This window comes from Microtus pennsylvanicus, chromosome 8 (assembly GCF_037038515.1).
Source record: "Microtus pennsylvanicus isolate mMicPen1 chromosome 8, mMicPen1.hap1, whole genome shotgun sequence".
Taxonomy (NCBI): Eukaryota; Metazoa; Chordata; class Mammalia; order Rodentia; family Cricetidae; genus Microtus; species Microtus pennsylvanicus.
In genome coordinates, this window is record NC_134586.1 from 33,955,814 (window position 1) to 33,973,342 (window position 17,529).

At 49.3% G+C, this 17,529-nt stretch overlaps 1 protein-coding gene across 4 annotated transcripts in view; it reads right to left on the reverse strand.

The window, feature by feature from the left end:
- Positions 1-204: 204 nt before the first annotated feature.
- Positions 205-17,529, reverse strand: part of Mtmr14 (myotubularin related protein 14) — a 47,505-nt gene continuing 30,180 nt past the window's right edge. Inside the window, exons 10-19 of one of the 4 annotated variants that reach the window (XM_075983226.1) lie at positions 16,536-16,602; positions 15,992-16,077; positions 15,665-15,741; positions 15,413-15,449; positions 12,749-12,816; positions 11,902-11,960; positions 11,599-11,737; positions 10,760-10,936; positions 3,973-4,128; positions 205-794 (exon numbers count right to left, since the gene is read on the reverse strand). In XM_075983226.1, the coding sequence (XP_075839341.1) occupies positions 611-794; positions 3,973-4,128; positions 10,760-10,936; positions 11,599-11,737; positions 11,902-11,960; positions 12,749-12,816; positions 15,413-15,449; positions 15,665-15,741; positions 15,992-16,077; positions 16,536-16,602 (1,050 nt within the window). In that variant the 3' untranslated portion in view covers positions 205-610. The remainder of the gene's footprint in view (positions 795-3,972; positions 4,129-10,759; positions 10,937-11,598; positions 11,738-11,901; positions 11,961-12,748; positions 12,817-15,412; positions 15,450-15,664; positions 15,742-15,991; positions 16,078-16,535; positions 16,603-17,529) is intronic. The other 3 variants (XM_075983229.1, XM_075983228.1, XM_075983227.1) reach the window with 3 other exon arrangements.

The following is a 17,529-nucleotide window of genomic DNA, read 5'->3' on the forward strand; positions in this document are numbered from 1 at the left end:
AACTGGAAATTTGGCTCAGTGGTAGAGTATCTGGCCTATCATAAACATATCTGTCCCCAGCACAGAAAACAAAGACAAACCCAGGTATAGCTTTTTCCTGCATTACAACTCCCCAAAGTCTCAAAACCTTCATCCAGCACAAGAGAGGACAGTAAGGTTCTGAGCAGCTCTGACAGTCACAACCACATGAGATGCCAGACAAGAGCCATTCAAAAAGACCTTGCTTTTATTTTGTGATTGGTGTGAAACTGCCTCATTTTCAGTGCAGGTGACTCTCCTTCCCAGGAAACAAAAACTGCAGAATGGGGTTTTTACAACATTATGTCCTCTCCAAGGCCCTAGGAAAACCCCAAACAGTTCTGAGAGTTGATAGGAATCCAAAGACCAGGGCTGGAGGGAGGCAGTGACGAGAGTGGTCACCAGTCATGAGGTTGGGAGCTAGAAGATCCCATCCTCAGGCCTGCTCAGGTTTGGGGCTGCCATGTGCATCACAGAGAAGGAGGGTGTGAGATTTCCTTCTGCTCTCCAAGTGCCCCTTTGCCAGGCATGGCTTGATTCCACTGTTGGCTCAATTGCGACAGGAGCAGGAAACGGCTGTGTGCTGTCAACTTCACAAGGCACTGGTGCTTGTGCCCCGGAGCCCAACACCACGGGCAAACTGTTCTAGCAGGCCCCCGATGGCACCAGAGGGACTGGGGGCTACTGCCCGAAGCCCCACTGTGCTGCTGTACGCAGCCAAGAAGGCAGAGCGCACCTCCTGCAGCCGTGTCTCCCGGTCACTCAGAGCTGTAAGTCTGTAGGGGAAGGAGAGAGAGAGGGGAATAGATTACCACAGGACAGGATCCAATAACCTCATTTCAACATGGCCTAACCTCAAACTTCAACTGCACCAAGTCAGCATCTAGCTTGTAGCCCGGACTCCACATATATTTCCTTACACAGTAATCAAGTTTCACTTCTGTCTGTTCTTCCACTGCAGAACAACTTACTGGAGCACCGACTTTACTTTCTGCTGGGCAAACAGTCATTCTGGTGGTGGGGAAGGGGAGCTAAGCAGTGAAATTATTAGCTCCAACACCTGCTGGTTCCCATTCCCTCTAAGAACAAGCTGAGGCACAAGCTGTGTGCCTGCCTATAAGGAGACACCCAAGATATGGCAGCGGGACTCAGCTGCTAGCAGACTATAGCCTTCTTGTGGCTAGAACCAGACACCTTCTGGAGGGAGCTTTTGGTCACAGGAAAACCAGCTGCCCTAAGAGGCCAGGACCTCCCAGTGGAAAGCCTGGGCTCCAGCTGCACCTCAGTCCTGGGGCTTCTCAGGTGAAGAGCTGGAAAGGTGCTGCTCTCGTTCTTTCTCCTGCTCTGTTAGGACACTGATCATGACAGACCAAAAGTCTCACTCTGCTGTCTGGAATTACAGGTCAAAAGGAGAAAGAAGCATACACAGCTCCAGCTTATCTATGTGTGAATTCCACGTGGGGCTGTCTGACACCCTAGGGTCTCTAACAGAAGAGGCTTGAGATGATAACCTGCACCATCCTCTGGACTCAAGGTCAGGTATATGCAGACATTTTGCTAGAGGGTTTGCTGGAGAGCCTCTTCAAGGGCCACAGACCTAGATGAGTCTCCACAGCCATGGCATGAAGACCAACAAGGACCATACTAACTCATCCCAACTTGCTGCTTTCTGGAAGCCATCCTTGGAGAATCCTTCCCCGATACTGTCAGAGGCAACAGCAACATGCCCTTTCCTAGTTAGCCTAGGTCCTAGGGAACCAGAAGTCTGGGAATAGAGGACAGTCTTGAGGCCAATAGGGGGAGTAGGAAGTAGGCTGGTGGTAGTTGTCTGTGAAAGGCAGAAGAGAGCAGCAGGGGGCAAAGCAAAGTCAAACCAATCCAACAGCAGCACAAGGAAAATGAGGTGATGCCAACCCCTGCAATCCAGGAGCAGCCCCGAGGGCTCTGCTGGCACTGTGGGGAGAGACGTGTCCTTGAACCTTTCTAATCAGGTTTTTCCCAGGCTGGAGGCCTTGTGCAAGTCTCTCAGCTTCTCTTCAGGTTCAGTGGAGAAAAGGCTGTATCCACATAATACAAGGAATAAGGATTATCTAGGGGGTCTACATGTGTATTCACATAGCCCTCCACCTTCAGGCAGCAGAAGGGACAAAGACCGATCTGATTAGAGACAAGAAAACCAGCTGAGACAGACTGATGTACGTAGTACACAAATGGGCAATGTAGCTGGTACAACAACCGTCTCTCTCTCAAGAGCAGGCCAACAGGCTTGGGAAAGTCAAGGCCAAGATTTCAAGACCATAGATGGGGAAACAAAGCATTTACGATTTAGATTGCTTCCTCAAGGACAGAGACTCCAACTCAATCTTGGAGGCTCTGAGATGACAGAATCTTCTGTCCTTTGAGAACTCCCCAGATCTGGGGGCCTGGCTAGCAGCTCAGAGACAGCATGAGGCTTGCTTTGTAGGTTCTAGGTTAGATGATCTGGGGCTGTGACTGCCTGCTCCTCTGAGGTGAGGGGTACTGACAAGCAGGGCAGGGGGTGGTCCACGCTGTCTCCACAGGATTCTCTCACCAGTCTGGCAGGAGAAGACTTTTTTGTTTGTTTTTTCGAGACAGGGTTTCTATGTGTAACAGTTGTGGATGTCCTGAAACTCACTCTGTAGACCAAGCTGGCCTCAAACTCAAGACATGTGCTTGCCTCTGCCTCCCGAGTGAATGGGTTAAAGGCCTGTGCCACCATCGCCCGGCAACACTTCTTTATAGAAACATCTAAGGATTTTTATTTTATCCTCCAAAACTGTGCTGGGGATGTGGCCTGTTTGGTAGAGTGCTTGCTTAGCATGGATGAAACAGACCACCACATAAGCCAGGCTTGGGCACACATGTCTGTAACCTCAACATTCAGGAGGTATAGTAAGGGCTGGATGGAAAATAAGTTCAAGGTGCCCGTTGAGTACTACTATATCCAACACTGGGCTAGAGATCCTGTCTCAAAAACACATTAAATAATCTAAGATCTATCTTTGTGGGTTGGGGCCTGACTCCAGGGAGGTGGGACTAGCAATGGATTTGGAGGCCTAAGGTGACGCCCCAGTTTCAGGGCTAGGATCTGACAGTATTATCCAGGTGTCCTAGTGTCTGTGTAGTCCCAGTCTGATTTCAGGTGGACCCTCATCTTTCCCTATTCCCAGAGTAACTTGCCTCCACTTAGACAGCACAGGGTTGGGTGTTAACTGTCATAGCAGTGGTGATGGGCGAGTCCCTAGAATTTCAAGCCATCCCAACACGGCTGGTAGTGAGAAGGAAGGTTTACTCAAGGGCCTGTTGTATAGGTACATCTGAGAAACAGGCCTTACTCCCCACGAACTGGAGGGTCTCTCCTGTCTGACATCTACCAGCCACCAAAGATGGCAAGGGTACATGCGGTTTCCCTTGAGGAAGAGGCATGTAATCTAGCAGTACCATAAGTCCTTATTTTTTTGTCTTGAGGCAAAGTGGAAGAGTGGGGGTGGAAAGTAACTCTTGGTTTTGCTTGGATTGCAGAGCCAGGCTAACCCAGTGCCATTTTGCTCTGGTCTTCAACATACACACCTAGCTTCCTACCCCACTGTTCAGCTTTCAAAGGATTTTCATGTCAGGCAAAGCCTCACACATAAATAGAATCCTCTATAGTTATAGTCCAGTTAGCTTTCCCTCAGGGCACACCCGACACATCTGTGGATGGGTTTTTGGGAGCCGAGAAGAGTGAACATGAAGCCTAATGCACTTGCTGAGCTGCCACAGGCGTCCTTCAACCCTGGGGATCCAGAGGCTGCAGACAAATGGAGAGAAGCAGACACCCCGAGCTGCTCCCTCTGGTCAGCCTCTGCCTCACTCCTGACCAGCACTCCTGATTGCTCTCCAGCTTTTGACATGGGCAGGGGAGTATCCTGCCTTCTCAAGCAAGACACTTACAGAGAACTGTTAGGGAGCTCATCCGGGAAGCTGAAAGGGAGAGAGGAGTCTGTGTGCAGGACAGCCCGTTCCTGAATACTGCCACAGCCCGTTACCATCTGCCAGCTGCCAAAGTCTGTGGAGAGAGAGGATCCGGGCAGGGGATGGTCCACTGATCTGGGGCAGAGAGGAGAGAGAGGGGAGATGATGCAGTCAGTCACATGCCTGACAGGGGTACCCTAGGGAAGGGTGGGCAGCACAATGGCCCTGTGCCATGGCTCTGAGGTTCTGATGGAGCAGCTGAAAGCCAACTACTTTCTCCAAAAGAGCAAACAAAGCTGGGTAAGGGTGAGAGAGAAAGAAGACTACAAGGTGTGCTGGGCTGTGAGGACAGTGCTTTGTGTAGATAACGAAGCCAAAGACCAAGAGCAAAGCAAGGCAACAAGAGGTAAACCAGACCCAAAGCCTGTGGCCGATGTGCCTTTCCTGGTGGCTGATGCAGTTAAGTGCGACCTCAACAGCAGCTGACAGGAGATCAGGCTGAAGCCGGCCCCAAGGGCAGTCACCCTCTTTGTGACAGTATCTGTGCAGCATGGAACCCAGGGCCACTGAAATCTTATCAGAAGGGAGGGAGAACAAGCCTTTGGAAACTGTGGAGGGTGGTGACCTAGATGGAAGAGTGAAGAGATAGAGCCCCGAGGTCCCCCTTCCTCTGCAGCTCCTTCCAGGAACCAGAGTTTGTATTCAAGAGCACCACAGAGCCAACTATGCCCAGAGGGGAGGGATGAATCAAACCAGGCTGCAAATTGACAGCTTCATCAGACCTCTTCTGACAAGAGAGATTTGGGAGCTGGGGAGGGAAGTTGTGCTGCCACCTCCTCCCTACTCAACAGCTAAGCCCTCGCCTCTGTCCTGGACAGCAGCTGACCTGTGGGCGTCTGAGAGGCTGCAAGTCAGTCTCTGGCATTAAGCCTGGAACTCACTACATAGCCCAGGCTGCCCTCAAACTTGAGCAGTCCTCCTGCCTTAGCCTCCCAAGTACTAGGATTGATTTATTATTTATTACTTAACTCAACTTTTATTATTTAACTTAAGAATAGCAGAAAGGCTCCCACAAGGATGCAGAAACAAGGCCAGAGTATGAACAGGGTGGGGTCAGGAAGCAGAGGAAAAAATACCTACCCACTTAGCTGCTGGCATCGGTGGATCCTCAGGTGACAGCACCTACCCTCCCTCCTCCCAGCTGTTTGGCCAGTCTTACTGTCAAGCACCCGTGACCTATGTGACTATGTGCTCTGGTGATTTGAAACAGGCTTGCAACAAACAAACTATGTAGGCCAAATGGACCTTGAATTTGTATCAATCCTGCCTCAGCTTCCCAAGTGCTAAGACAGTCATGAACCATCACCATATCCAGACACAAGAGCTTAAATTTATGTCTATCTGTGCATGTATACATGCCACTGTGGATGCCAGAAGACAATTTGCAGTCATTGGTTCTCTCCATCTACATGTGGGTCCTTGGACTGAACTTAGATTTTAGGCTTGGCACCAAGTGCCTTTACTGGGTAAGCCATCTCAGCAGCCCTTTAAGAAGTTTTTAAACTCGAGTTTGACTACAGATTTGTCCTAAACGAGAAGTATAGCACCTTGTGAGAAAGGAAAACAGATGGCTTTTCACAGTAAAAGCTGCTGTGAACTGGAATACCTGCCAACACTGGTCCTTGCCACATTCATCACTGTAGTGACCTTAGGCAAAGTGTGATGTTACCAGGGATGAGAACAGGACATGGTCTACTACCTGACAGAAGCCCAAGGGTGCACAAAGCCAGACCTCTTGGTTTCTAGATAGATAAACGTCAGACCTGTGAATCACAGCCAGCCTCTCAAGAGAAGCCAAGCCTGCCCTGGGTGTTCTCCTGGCAGTGCTGGGCCTGCAGCCAGTGCAAACCCTCCAGAGGCACAAGCCTGGCTCCTCAATCTCCACAGACCATCTGAAGAGTAGACTCTTCCATTTTTAGCAGCGTATGGGGAAACAGCTTCTAAGACTCTAAGGAGATTTGGGAGTGGGGGTAGAGCACCTGAGCAGAGCAAACTGGGTGAGATGGGACATTTCTGAGCCAGGGACTGCCATCAAGTTTCTCAAGCCCCAAACCCATTCCCTGGAGGCTAGCCCAGGGAATCACAGCCTAGTTCCCCTCAGCCCTTTGGTCCCTTGGGGTAGTCAATTCCCTTTGCTTCCCACAGGCAACGCCAGGCCAGAGTAGCTGTCAGGTGGATGAGGCAAAAGGACCAGCAGGAGGGCATCCCCTCCTATGGAACAGAAAACAGCTCACATTTGGGCAGCCATTCTTGAGAGACACTGACATTTTCCAAGAATGAACACATGAGATCTCCCTACCTGAGGTTTAAGTCAAATAATAGGTTATGTAAAATGACCATTCAGCTCTTACATTTGAGAGACACTCGAAAATCCTTGGATTACAGCAGATGAGAGGGACAGCTAGAGACAAAAGATCAGTGTGCTCCTGGAGGGACCTATGTCTGCATATGAGAAGGAGAGCTGTAGTACGTTCAGCGTTTGGGTGACCCTCACCAGCTTTAGTAAGGCTCCTACACAAGGTCAACAAAGCTGTGAAGAGAGAAGTCTGATTTGCCTCCTGTGCTCGCCTGCTCAAGCACCAGAAAGAACATAGCCAAGTAGCCCTCAAACTGGAGCTATGGAGCTTTGTACTCAGCCTGGGGCCTAGAAGACCAAAGCCTCTGCACAGGATGGTGGCTTCTGGGTAACATTTTACTCCCTTAGCTGACCTCAGCCCAGGCCCTTCTTCAGCAGCTCCCAGCCTCCCTAACTCCTGGAGAACACCTGGCTGAGGGCAGTTATAGCCAGGGAGCTTCCAGCTACTACTTCCTGTACTGAGAGACATGAAAACAGATACAAAGAATACTGGCTGAATCCAGGCAAGAATAGGTCTGGGTGAGGCACCAGGCTTTTATCAGCTGCCCAGTGCTCTGACATGGCTGGCAGATAAATGATTGATAAGAACAGTTCCCGATAAAACAGATGCAGTTCCTGAACATCTGTAGGAAGAACAAATATCTACCATGTCAGGACTGACAGACACCTTACTTCATTACACCATTTCACCCTTATTTACAGGGTTCAGGATCACTATTCTAATTTAAAACTGGGCTCAAAACTGAGCTCAGAGGGAGGAAAACCATTCCCCCACAAGTTGCACAGCTGGGAAGGCCAAAGCTGTGACTGAAATGAGGTCTGGCCCAGGTCCATTTTAGCCAATTTTCCTTTAAAAAACAAAAACAAAACCAACCAAACAAAAAACAAAAAGATGCCAGGTGGTACAGGCACACACCTTTAATCCCAGTACTCAGGAAGCAGAGATCTCCGAGTTTGAAGCCAGCCTGGTGAGTTCTAGGCTAGCCAGGACTGTTGCGTGGGTGGTCGGGGGCGGGGAGAGAAAGGAGACGATGACAGGTGCTCACCATGTAGCCCTGCTTCCCAAGTGCTGGGATTAAAGGTGTGTGCCACCACTGCTGGCTGTTTCTCCTTCTCAATACAGGCAGGGCTAGCTCATGAATGGGCACATGACTACCATGAGAGCAAAAGTGTGACTGGAAGAAGAGGCTTCATGAGAGCCTTCTGTGTGAAAAAGGAAAGCCAGGGGAGTCTCAGGGGCTCCCAACAGTCACTTTGGCAAGATGGAGAAAGGTGGCTCAAGAAGCAAGGCAGCTAAGAGAAGGAACCACTGGGATATAGGTTTGGGATGCTGTAAGACTATACCTGAAGGCTACCTGATGTGCTTCCTGTTACTTGTATTTTGAAAGCATCTCAATAATCATGGCATCACAGAATGCTTGAAAGTACAGTTCAGTTACCTGTCTGAAGTTTCTGGTTACAGATTAGAAAAGGGAAAGCTATTCAGTGAACAGTGACATGAAGGGAATATCCGAGCCAAGTCCTATACTTTGAGGAAGCCTATATGTCATTGACCCAGACTTATCCTCTTGACACCAGTCATTGATTCAGTGATTGTTGCATCATACCTGTGATGCATCTCAAGGATGGCCCCACAGCCTCTGCCCAAGTACCTGGTCTTTGACACACATGTGCATGTCAGCCCAGCAAGGCCTCCTGCATTCCTACATCAGCCCAAGGAAAAGTCTTGGGGCTCAAAGTTTCCTCCTCCAGGTCTCAAGCTGGGACTGCCTTAGGTACATCAGCACTCACTTCAGGTCTGGGGCAGGACAGGAATCTGTGTCCTGCCGAGAGCAGCCAGGCTTCTCTGCTGTATAAGACAGCCTGGGACAGAGCTCACAGCTTTATAATGAGCAGGGGCAGTGCCTGGGGGAGCAGCCAACTGGGCAGCAGAGGTTAGTTCCTGTGTTGCTACTTAGCTATTCAACCAGGCTGTTGGGTGTCTCTCAGGCAGCCTGGCATCAAGCTGGGCTCAGTGGTGGCACCATCCTCCTCAGTAGACAGCACTGTGCCAGAACCCCACCCCTCACTCCTAAGGAACATAAGAACAAAGATTAAGGCCATGCTAAGGCCGAACAGGTGATTTCCTAATTAAGGCTGAAGTAGACATGTACACTTAAGAGTTCTGTGGCTGATTATATGGTAGCAGAGAAAAAACCCCCAAAGTCACTGTCTTCCCTGTGAGAAAAATGGAATCATAGCCCCGTAAGAATCACTACTACACAGAGCTCTCCTCCCCACTCGTAGCAAAGCCTCTGCGATTCCTCTCTCGGGGGTCCTACTTTAGGAGAGGCAGGGGTTAGAGAGTGGGAACACACGAGACCCAGCACCTAACAGCAGCAGTGACTGTCGCAGTCATGGATAACTTTCCTAAAGGGCTGCTTTCCACATAGATCTGCCTGTGGCACTGAAGACCTGATTGGCTACTGTTACCTAAGAGGCAGAGCAGCTAATGACAGGATCCCTCAGGCACTTTAAGATAAAAGAGACTAAATTAATTTTAATGTTAATGGAAATACATAATTAGAATGCTCTAAATCAGAATAGTGTAGTCTTTCAAAACCTCTGGCAGCAGACATGTGATTCAGAACGGTGTTGCCTGGCTAGCTGGGCCTGGCTCTGGGCAGGTGCTCTCAGGAAACACTGTCGCAGCAGTTGCCTCGCACACTGTTTACCCATTCCCATTTAGGTCCATGCTAGCCTTGGGCTGGCCTCAGGGTATAGGGCTTTGAGGTGAAAAGGTGGATCCCCCAATACTCCTCATCTCCCAGAGAAAGGACGTTTACAGCCAGCCTGGACCCTATGAGAAAGTCGGAGTCATTCAAAGAAGGTTAAAAACAATCCGTAAGATTGAAGGAAACTGTGACTGTCCTGGGAGGCAGAAAGGGATGATAAAAAGTGGGTGTGAGAAAAGTGTTGATGGGAGTTGTCTACAGTTGGGGCAAGGCCTAGATGGTAAAGTAGACCATTCTGGCTTCCTGCCCAGTTAACCAGTAGTGTTACACAGAAAAGATAGTAAAGGAGGCAGGGACCATGAACAAGAACCTCAGCCCAGACAGCAAGAGTCTCACAGTGCTACTACAACACCAGAGTAGCCCCGAGAACAGCCGAGTGCAGGTGAGAGGTCACAGCAACAGGCATACATGCCAGCCCCCACATGTAGGATGTGAATAGGCACAGGCAATGTGGGCTGTCTGCCTGGCCCTGACAGCCACCAAGTCTCCTCTGGGCTCTAGTCTTGGCTTAGACTCCCCAGCACTTGCCAATGACACTGACGAGAGGGGCTCTCCTGTAGGTAGTGCACATCGGGCCCCTCTGGCCAGAGCAGCTGGCCACCATGCTTGCCCACTGTTCATTTGCTCGGCCTCCCTGAGGATGCTTTGGCTCCTCATACTCCACTGTTTTCTCTTGTCCAGAGAGTAAAGGAGGGTACCAGAAGTATTAGCAAGTTTGCCTTTTAACAGGCCTGCTACCAAGTCAGAAAGTTACAAGTCTGAGTGTGATTTAGACTTACATGGCAACGCTGGGCTCCAGTCTAAGTGGGACTCCAGAGCTCATGCCCATTCTGTGAATCTCTTAGGGATCTCTAGGCCCCACACTGTTCTGCTGTCTTAGAAGAGCTAGGAATTCTCTAGGATTCAGACAGGAAAGCAATCAAGCACACGGACTTTCCTTGAAATATGAGATGGAAAAAGGCAGGACCATCAGCTGGGAAGTGCTCTCCCCACATGCCAGAGCACCCCTCATTCATAAGCCCTGGAGCACGCTCAGTTTTAACTTTACCCAGGAGGCAGAGTACTGGCCTTAGCATGGGCAGTCTTAGCTGGGTCGATGCTTTCTCAGGAGTAGAGTTGCTACAGTTTTCCACAGACACATATCTGGGCTGACTCCTTATCTGTTTTAGCTTCTCCATCAATGTAGACAAGGAAGGTGAGAGACATAATGAACCCAGAGTGTCCAGACCCATTTTGATTAACAACAGGCAGTCCATAGAGGGCTAGGATCTTCCAAAGGTGTGACTCTGTCACATAACAACCATTACATCACTTGTGTACCCACGTACTATACAGAGCTCCAGGAAGCAATTCCAAAAGTTTTTACAAACCAGTGAAGGCTCTGTGCCCCAACAGCAACCAATCCTTCAAAGAGTGAGCCTGCTAAGCTATCCACTTCTTCCAGCTCTAAGGAGCTACATCAGGCACATACCAAGGAATCCCAGCTTCAATGTTAAGAGCCCTGCTTCCAACCTTGCTAATGGAGGAAAGCCAGTAACATTTTCCAGCAGGCTCCTTAAACCTTGGGGTTCCTCACCTGGGTTTGGGGACCTCAAGAGGACTGCTGCCCATCCTGAAAAAGTCAGAATGGTTTGAGGATGAAGAGCTGGAAGACTTGGCTTCAGCCAGCCCATGGTGGGAAGTCAGGCGGTCCTCAGAGGGTTGTGGCCGGCTCCAGAGCATACTCTGGGGGGAGGATGAGTGACTCTTCCTCCTGTGGCAGAAGAGCAAGGCTGTCAGCTGGGATCCAGAGCCACTTTGTCTATGTGGGAACTTTCATACCCAGAAGGCACAAACACTTGGTCCTCTCTCAGACTCAAGCCACAGGCAACAAGGGCTGGGACTTTAACTGAGACTCTAAGGCATTCTAATTGTACTGGCCCATGACTCAGAACATGTTAGAAAATTATTCTTAGTGTGCATTAACTGCTTTATTCCCTAACTTGTAAATGCTATACAAACTCTGCCATGTGTCTAAGGAGAAAGACATTAAGGCCTCAGATCCTGCTACATTCTCATGTGAGAACTCTCAAAGCAGGTCCCTTACCTCGTATGTACCCACCACCTTTTGTTTCCTTTCGCTAAGCTGGCCCCTACCTCCTGGCACACTGTACAGGGTACTCTTCCCTCTCATCTCGCTGCTGCTTCTTGGTCCCACTGGGAGCACCAGCACTTTATGCTCCTGGGCCACCATGCAGTGCCCCTCACCAACCAGATGGCTGGGCTCTGAGGCCCAGTACAGACAGCAGGGGATGAAGCTGTGCTCTCAAGCCTTCTGTCAGAGCCCCCTTTGTTCCTGGGGCTACAGCTTGGCTCCCTAGGGCTGGTGGCCTTGGGCCACAGCTGTGAATTTACTGTCTCAGTCTGGCCCCTCACCAAGCTGCCTGAGTTGGTGCTCCTGCAGGGACAAGTTCCACAGCCTCATAGGTGAAGCTCCCCACGGCTCCTGGTGAATTCTCCAAGACCAGGGAGAAGTCGCTGCCTAGGCTGGTGGTGCTGCCTCGGTCTCTGCGTCCTGAAAGCAGCCAGAAAGTCAGCATGTTACCTTCCCCACTACCAGTCTCCCACCTTTTCCGCACCACATGGCTGGATGGATAAGCTTCTAGAACAGGTCCCCATGTGGTCTATTCTCAGGTAGCTACGGTGAAGAAGTAAAGGCTGTTAGGGGCCAGCACTCACTCAACATGCAGATATCTTCCAGAGTGAAGCCTGCATCCCGAGTTGGCAAACTCTTCCTCCTAGAATGACAACCCCAAGCAGGAAATTTGAGCTGCAGCTGGAGTTTTCTCTGTCACCTTCTCTTGACTCTACCCAGCCTGCAGGACAGTTCCAACTACTGCCACCACATGAAACAGGTCCCACCTACAGAGTCTGCTGCCAAGTACCAGGCCCACTTCTGGGATCTACTAGCTTGGCTCTGCCTGTCATATGCACTAGACTAAAGTCAACACAGTCTGCTTTTCCTTTCAATCATGGCCCAACAATTGGCAAGTTTGATAGAAAGACAAGTCAACTCACAGGACCCAAGTTCTCACTGAAGTCCCAGAGTCACTGCCAGACATACAAGACTTTTTCAGGCTGAAAGCAGATTTCTGCTCAGTGTGCAGATGACCAGGCTGGCTCTGAACTCAGATCTGCCTGCCAGATGCTGGGATAAAGTGTGCACCATGATGCCCAGCTGAGTATGATTCAGTTTCTATGGGGTCATATTCTGAGTTTTTTCTTTTTTATGGTACCAAAGGTTGAATGCAGGGGCTGGAGCATGGTAGGTGAGCACTCTACTACTGAGCTACATCCCAGCACATTTGGCCTTCTATAGGACCCAAGAATGATGCGCATCATCAGTTCAAGGCTGTGAGAAGTGAGGAGTCCTGTCCACAGGCTTGTTTCTTCCTACAGCATCACAGTTCTTCATCAAACCATCCTTTCCCTGTTCACTTAGGTCCTCAACATGGACATCTGTACAGGGCTGGGATAAATACCCTACTGAGGAGTTGTTCCCCTGAGTGCTTTGGTCTCCACTTACCTCTGGGTCTTCAGGCAGAACTCTTCGGAGGTGATATGCTTCAAAAAATTGAAGCAAAAGAAGAAAATCTGAAGGAGTGAGAAAAATCAGAACACAGTGAGAAGCTAGCCTTCCCCAATGGAAAGATGGAGATAGCAGTATAGCACAATTAATAAAACCCAGAGACAGAAATTGGATTCAACCTGAAGACCAGAAAAGCAAAGCAGCCAGCCACTGGCTCTTACCTCTACCCTCAGTCCAAAAATGGCGATCCTGCCTTCAGAAATCCTCAGAATGAGACTGTGTCTGAAAACTGTCTTCCATTTTATATTCCTCTCTAGTGGTGGGATTAAAGGCGTGCACCACTAACGCCTGGTTTTTATGGCAAACTAGTGTGGTTACTGGAATTAAAAGTGTGTGCCACCACTGTCTGATCGGTGCGGCTGTTTTACTCGCTGATCTTCAGGCAAGCTTTATTCATTTTTATTAAAATAAAATGAAATATCACTACATAGCAGAGCATTCAGAACTGGGCTGCTGGCTGGTCTGGTTAATCCCTCTTACAGAAAATGACCTGCTTTGGAGACCCTGCTGCATCTTCCATCTTCTGGGTTTACAACTGATGTGGGTGAAAGAGAGGGCTCAGCAGGGGTGGGCAAGTGCCCATGAGATGGGGTAGGGAAGGAAGGAATGTGCTCCTTTCTTGAGGACACAGAAGTCCAATGTAGAGCTTTCAAATCTTCAACATACATGTTCTTAATCTTTACAAAGAGGAGGTAACAGTAGCTTCCCACTTCCATCTAAGCCCAAGGAGAGCCACTGACAGGGAAGGACAGCTGGGAGGGCAAGTATCTTGGGCATGGGGATTAGTGGATAAGGCAGACGTGGAAAGGCATTCCATGGGGTGGGGTCACAGGATCTGACACAGGATTAGAACTTGTGTAGGGCAGCTAAGGACTAGTTCAGAGTCTGCTGTGCTCAGGTCCTGTGAGGCCCAGGTCTTTGCTGTGAGTTAGTATAGGCAGGAGGTGCTGATTCTGGCAGCAACCCCATTCCCATGAGTAAATCCCAGCCAGTGCCCTAGTCCAGAGGCTTCAGTCTATTTAGCCTACATAGCACACCAGTGATCCCCAAAGATGCAACCCATGAGATACAGGGAAACACCCACACATTCCCACAGGGCCCTGTAAGAGTCCCTCCAAAACAAAACAAAAAACCAGGCAGAGGGTTGCTCAGATCTTGTCGGTATGAAAATGCTCTATTATATAAAATGACACAGGTGTTCCATCAGACTCTTCAGCCTTTAATGTGCTAATATATCCAGGGAACCTCAAAGCAGAAGACAGGGTAAAGAGGCACATAGTAGCTGTTTTTTTTTTTTTTTTTTTTTTTTTTTTTTTTTTGGGTTTTCGAGACAGGGTTTCTCTGTGGTTTTGGAGCCTGTCCTGGAACTAGCCCTTGTAGACCAGGCTGGTCTCGAACTCACAGAGATCCGCCTGCCTCTGCCTCCCGAGTGCTGGGATTAAAGGCGTGCGCCACCACCGCCCGGCAGTAGCTGTTTTTAGCTTGTTGTTTTATAGAGGTTTCTGTAGTCTGGGGAGGTAAAACCCAACCCTCCAGTCTCAGAGACCTTTGCATACATTGAGGGACCGAAGGGTGGGACTCAGCCCAGGCAGCTCGGCTTCATCTTTGCCTTGATTCTCTGAAGGGAGCATCTGGCCTGCTTTGGGAGAGGAGGGAGATGGAGTGGAGGACAGAAAGTCCTAAAGCACTAGCAAAATCTCCAAACAAGAGTCTAAAAAGAGGCCTTCTGCCCAGATTTCAATGCCGAAGGCTCTGCCTCTGGCAGAGTTCATGGGGCCTCCAAGGAACGGGCTTATGAGCTCTGCAGCCCTGCAGCCCTGCAGTCACATAAATGCTCAGAAGAGATTTGGAAGGGGGACGAGCAACTAGACAGGAGCAACAAAAGAAAGCTGGAGATAAGATGCCCAAGAAGGAAGCAAGCTCAGGAGCGGGAGGGAGAGAAGAAGATGCTTCTGAACATTGGAGATGAGGGGAGACAAAGCCAACACTGTCCTGATAGGCATCTCTAGCTCTGAGCGAGGCACCAGGAGACTCAAGGTTATGCTGCTCAAGGTCACCTAGGCAATAAGCAGGACAAATAGACACACACAAGCCCTACTTAAGATCTGATGCTGCGGAAACCATGACAAGCAGACAAAGATATGGAGATGGCAGAGGAATTTGACCACATTGAAGAGGAGGGACAAATGAACCTGGAGGTAGCCTACAGATGAGAAGTGGGCAGGACAACACCTTGGGAAAGGGAAGGGATTGTGTGTGCAGTAGGACTGAAGACAGCAGTGCTTCATGTTTTGGCCCTGAGCATGGGTCATGGAAAGCACGCTATACATTGGTTCCAGAGCCAAGTGCAGAAAGGAAGAACATTAACTTAAAAAAATCACAGCAGCTGTGACCAGAACTTTTTCTGCAGTACAAAGGGAACCTGAGGTTCACACAGGGCTCTGTGCTCTTGCTTCCCCTCTGCTCCTCAACACTGCCTGAGGGAAGAAGATGGTGACCTCATCCAAATATCCTGGGTTGAGAAACTGCCTCTACAGCATGGCAACCAAGATGAACGTCATTCTGTCTTAAGGTGTGGTATAGGTCTATGAGGGTACTCACCTCCTCTCCTTTGCTGAGCCTATCTACCAACATGTGCCTGAAAAAGAAGAGTGAGGAGTCAAAGGGTGTAACACGGGGCTGTAGGAGGCTTGTGCACCAGAGACAGACCAGTCTTTGGCACTAATGCATCAGATGAAGCCTGCCAACATTTCTGATCTTTTCCAAAGGGAGCCAACTGCTTTCTTATCTCTGTTCCCCATTAAAAATACCATGCACATACACCTCAAAGGCTGGTGTTCCTTGAAAACTCACCCAAAGAGGAACCAGTCATAGGCCACAGTCAGGTAGAGGATCTCAGCAGGCTTCAGAGATGTGTGGATTAGCCCATCCTGGGAGAGACCAAAGGTGGCAAGATCAGAAAGGTCCTGGTATAGACCTCCTTACCCCAGGAGCAAACCACACCATAGACTGGGTGACTGTGCTCACTGACCAAGAACAGGGTTAAACATGACACCTGCTGAGTGTGCCCTCACCCCACAGCGTCTCTGCATCTTGGAGATAATAATTAAGACACCAAAGGGTAAAGCCTAAAATGGTCTCTGCATGTTCCCTGACTCCAAGACATTTATTCATACTCACAGCCCATAAGGAAAGGCGTAGAAGAGAGATGAAAAGAGGGGTCCGATCCCAGCCTGAGATACAGTGTACCAGCAGCCCGCGGTCATCTGTGGCAGAACAGGAACACCAAATGAGAGACCCAGACAGGGGTTGATGAAAAGGCCCCCAGGCCAGCTTAGTGTCCTCTTCCCCAGGCACCTGTCCAAGGCTATTCCCCAATTTCATCCTAGATATGGGTGAAGTACCTAGTATGGTCTCTCATATTTCTTCTAGTTGAAGTTCTGTTTTTAACTGTTTATCACTGTGTTTGTGTACACATAAGCGTGCACAGGCCAAGATCAGAGAACAACTTTTGGAAATTGGTTCTCTTCTTCCACCTTGGTTCTGGGCATCATACCCAATTTATCAAGCTTGTGCAGCAAATGCTTTTTCCCACACAGACATCTCATCAGCATACCCCTGGGAAGGAATCCAGCCTGAAAAGTCTCTTGGCTCAGGGGATTCTCAGAGACCTAATCCTACATTCCTGACCAGCATTTCACAGGCTTGGGATCCTAAGACTCACCATCACTGTTAACAATGGAAAGCAGCAGTTTCAGGTAGTTTTGTGTTTGTTGCACCAGGTCCCAACTCTGGGCAAAACAAGAGAAAGATTGAGAAATAAATATTAACTAGGACTTAGAGGAAAGAGGAACATGAGTTTGAGGCTTAGCTACATACCGAGTCTCAAAAATTCCCAAACAAATACAAATGCCAGAGGGGGTGTAGGTTGGTGGTGGATCACATGCTTTTGCATTTAAGAAATGCCAGGTCCATCCTAGCACCAAAATCTAACAAAAATGTTGCCAGGTGTAATGATACGCCCTTTGTAACCTCAGCTCTTAGGAGGCCTAGGCAGGAGGACGAGGAATTTAAGGCCAACCTCAGCTATACCAGCCTGGTATATGAGGCCCTATCTCAAAGTTACATATAGTGCCAAGCATGATTTTTGGGCAGCAAGTAAACAAGGCTCTTGGTCTTAAGCTAAAGGCCCCAAACCCCAAGTAACCTGAGACATTCATTCCTCAGCTTCAAGAGCTCTGCTTGTATCCATCAGCCACCTTCCCTTACTCAGTGTGCTGGAGAGTGACGGATAGACGCCTCTAGCAGGTGTTCTTAAGCAACCTCATGCCAACAGCTTCTAAGTGCAGAGGTCCAGGGTAGACACTGTTTCCAAACAGCCATGTAAGAGTCATTCTTTCATCTGCCACCACACCATGGAAACCAACACAAACACTAACTTTCTCAACTGTCGGTTAATTTACCTTTATTGCTGCTCACTGCATGCTATCTTTTTTGTCACTGTTTAACACTGTGTGTGCATGCATGCATGTATGTGTGCGTGTGTAACACTCCTGGGGTAGAAAAGACAGCTCAATGGCTAAGAGCTGTACTTATAGAGGAACAGGGTTCAATTTCCTGTACCCACATCTGTAACTGCAGTTCTGAGGGGGTTCCAGGGATTCTGTTATCTTTTGGCCTCCATAGGTACTGCACACAGTGATGCATAGACAGGCATG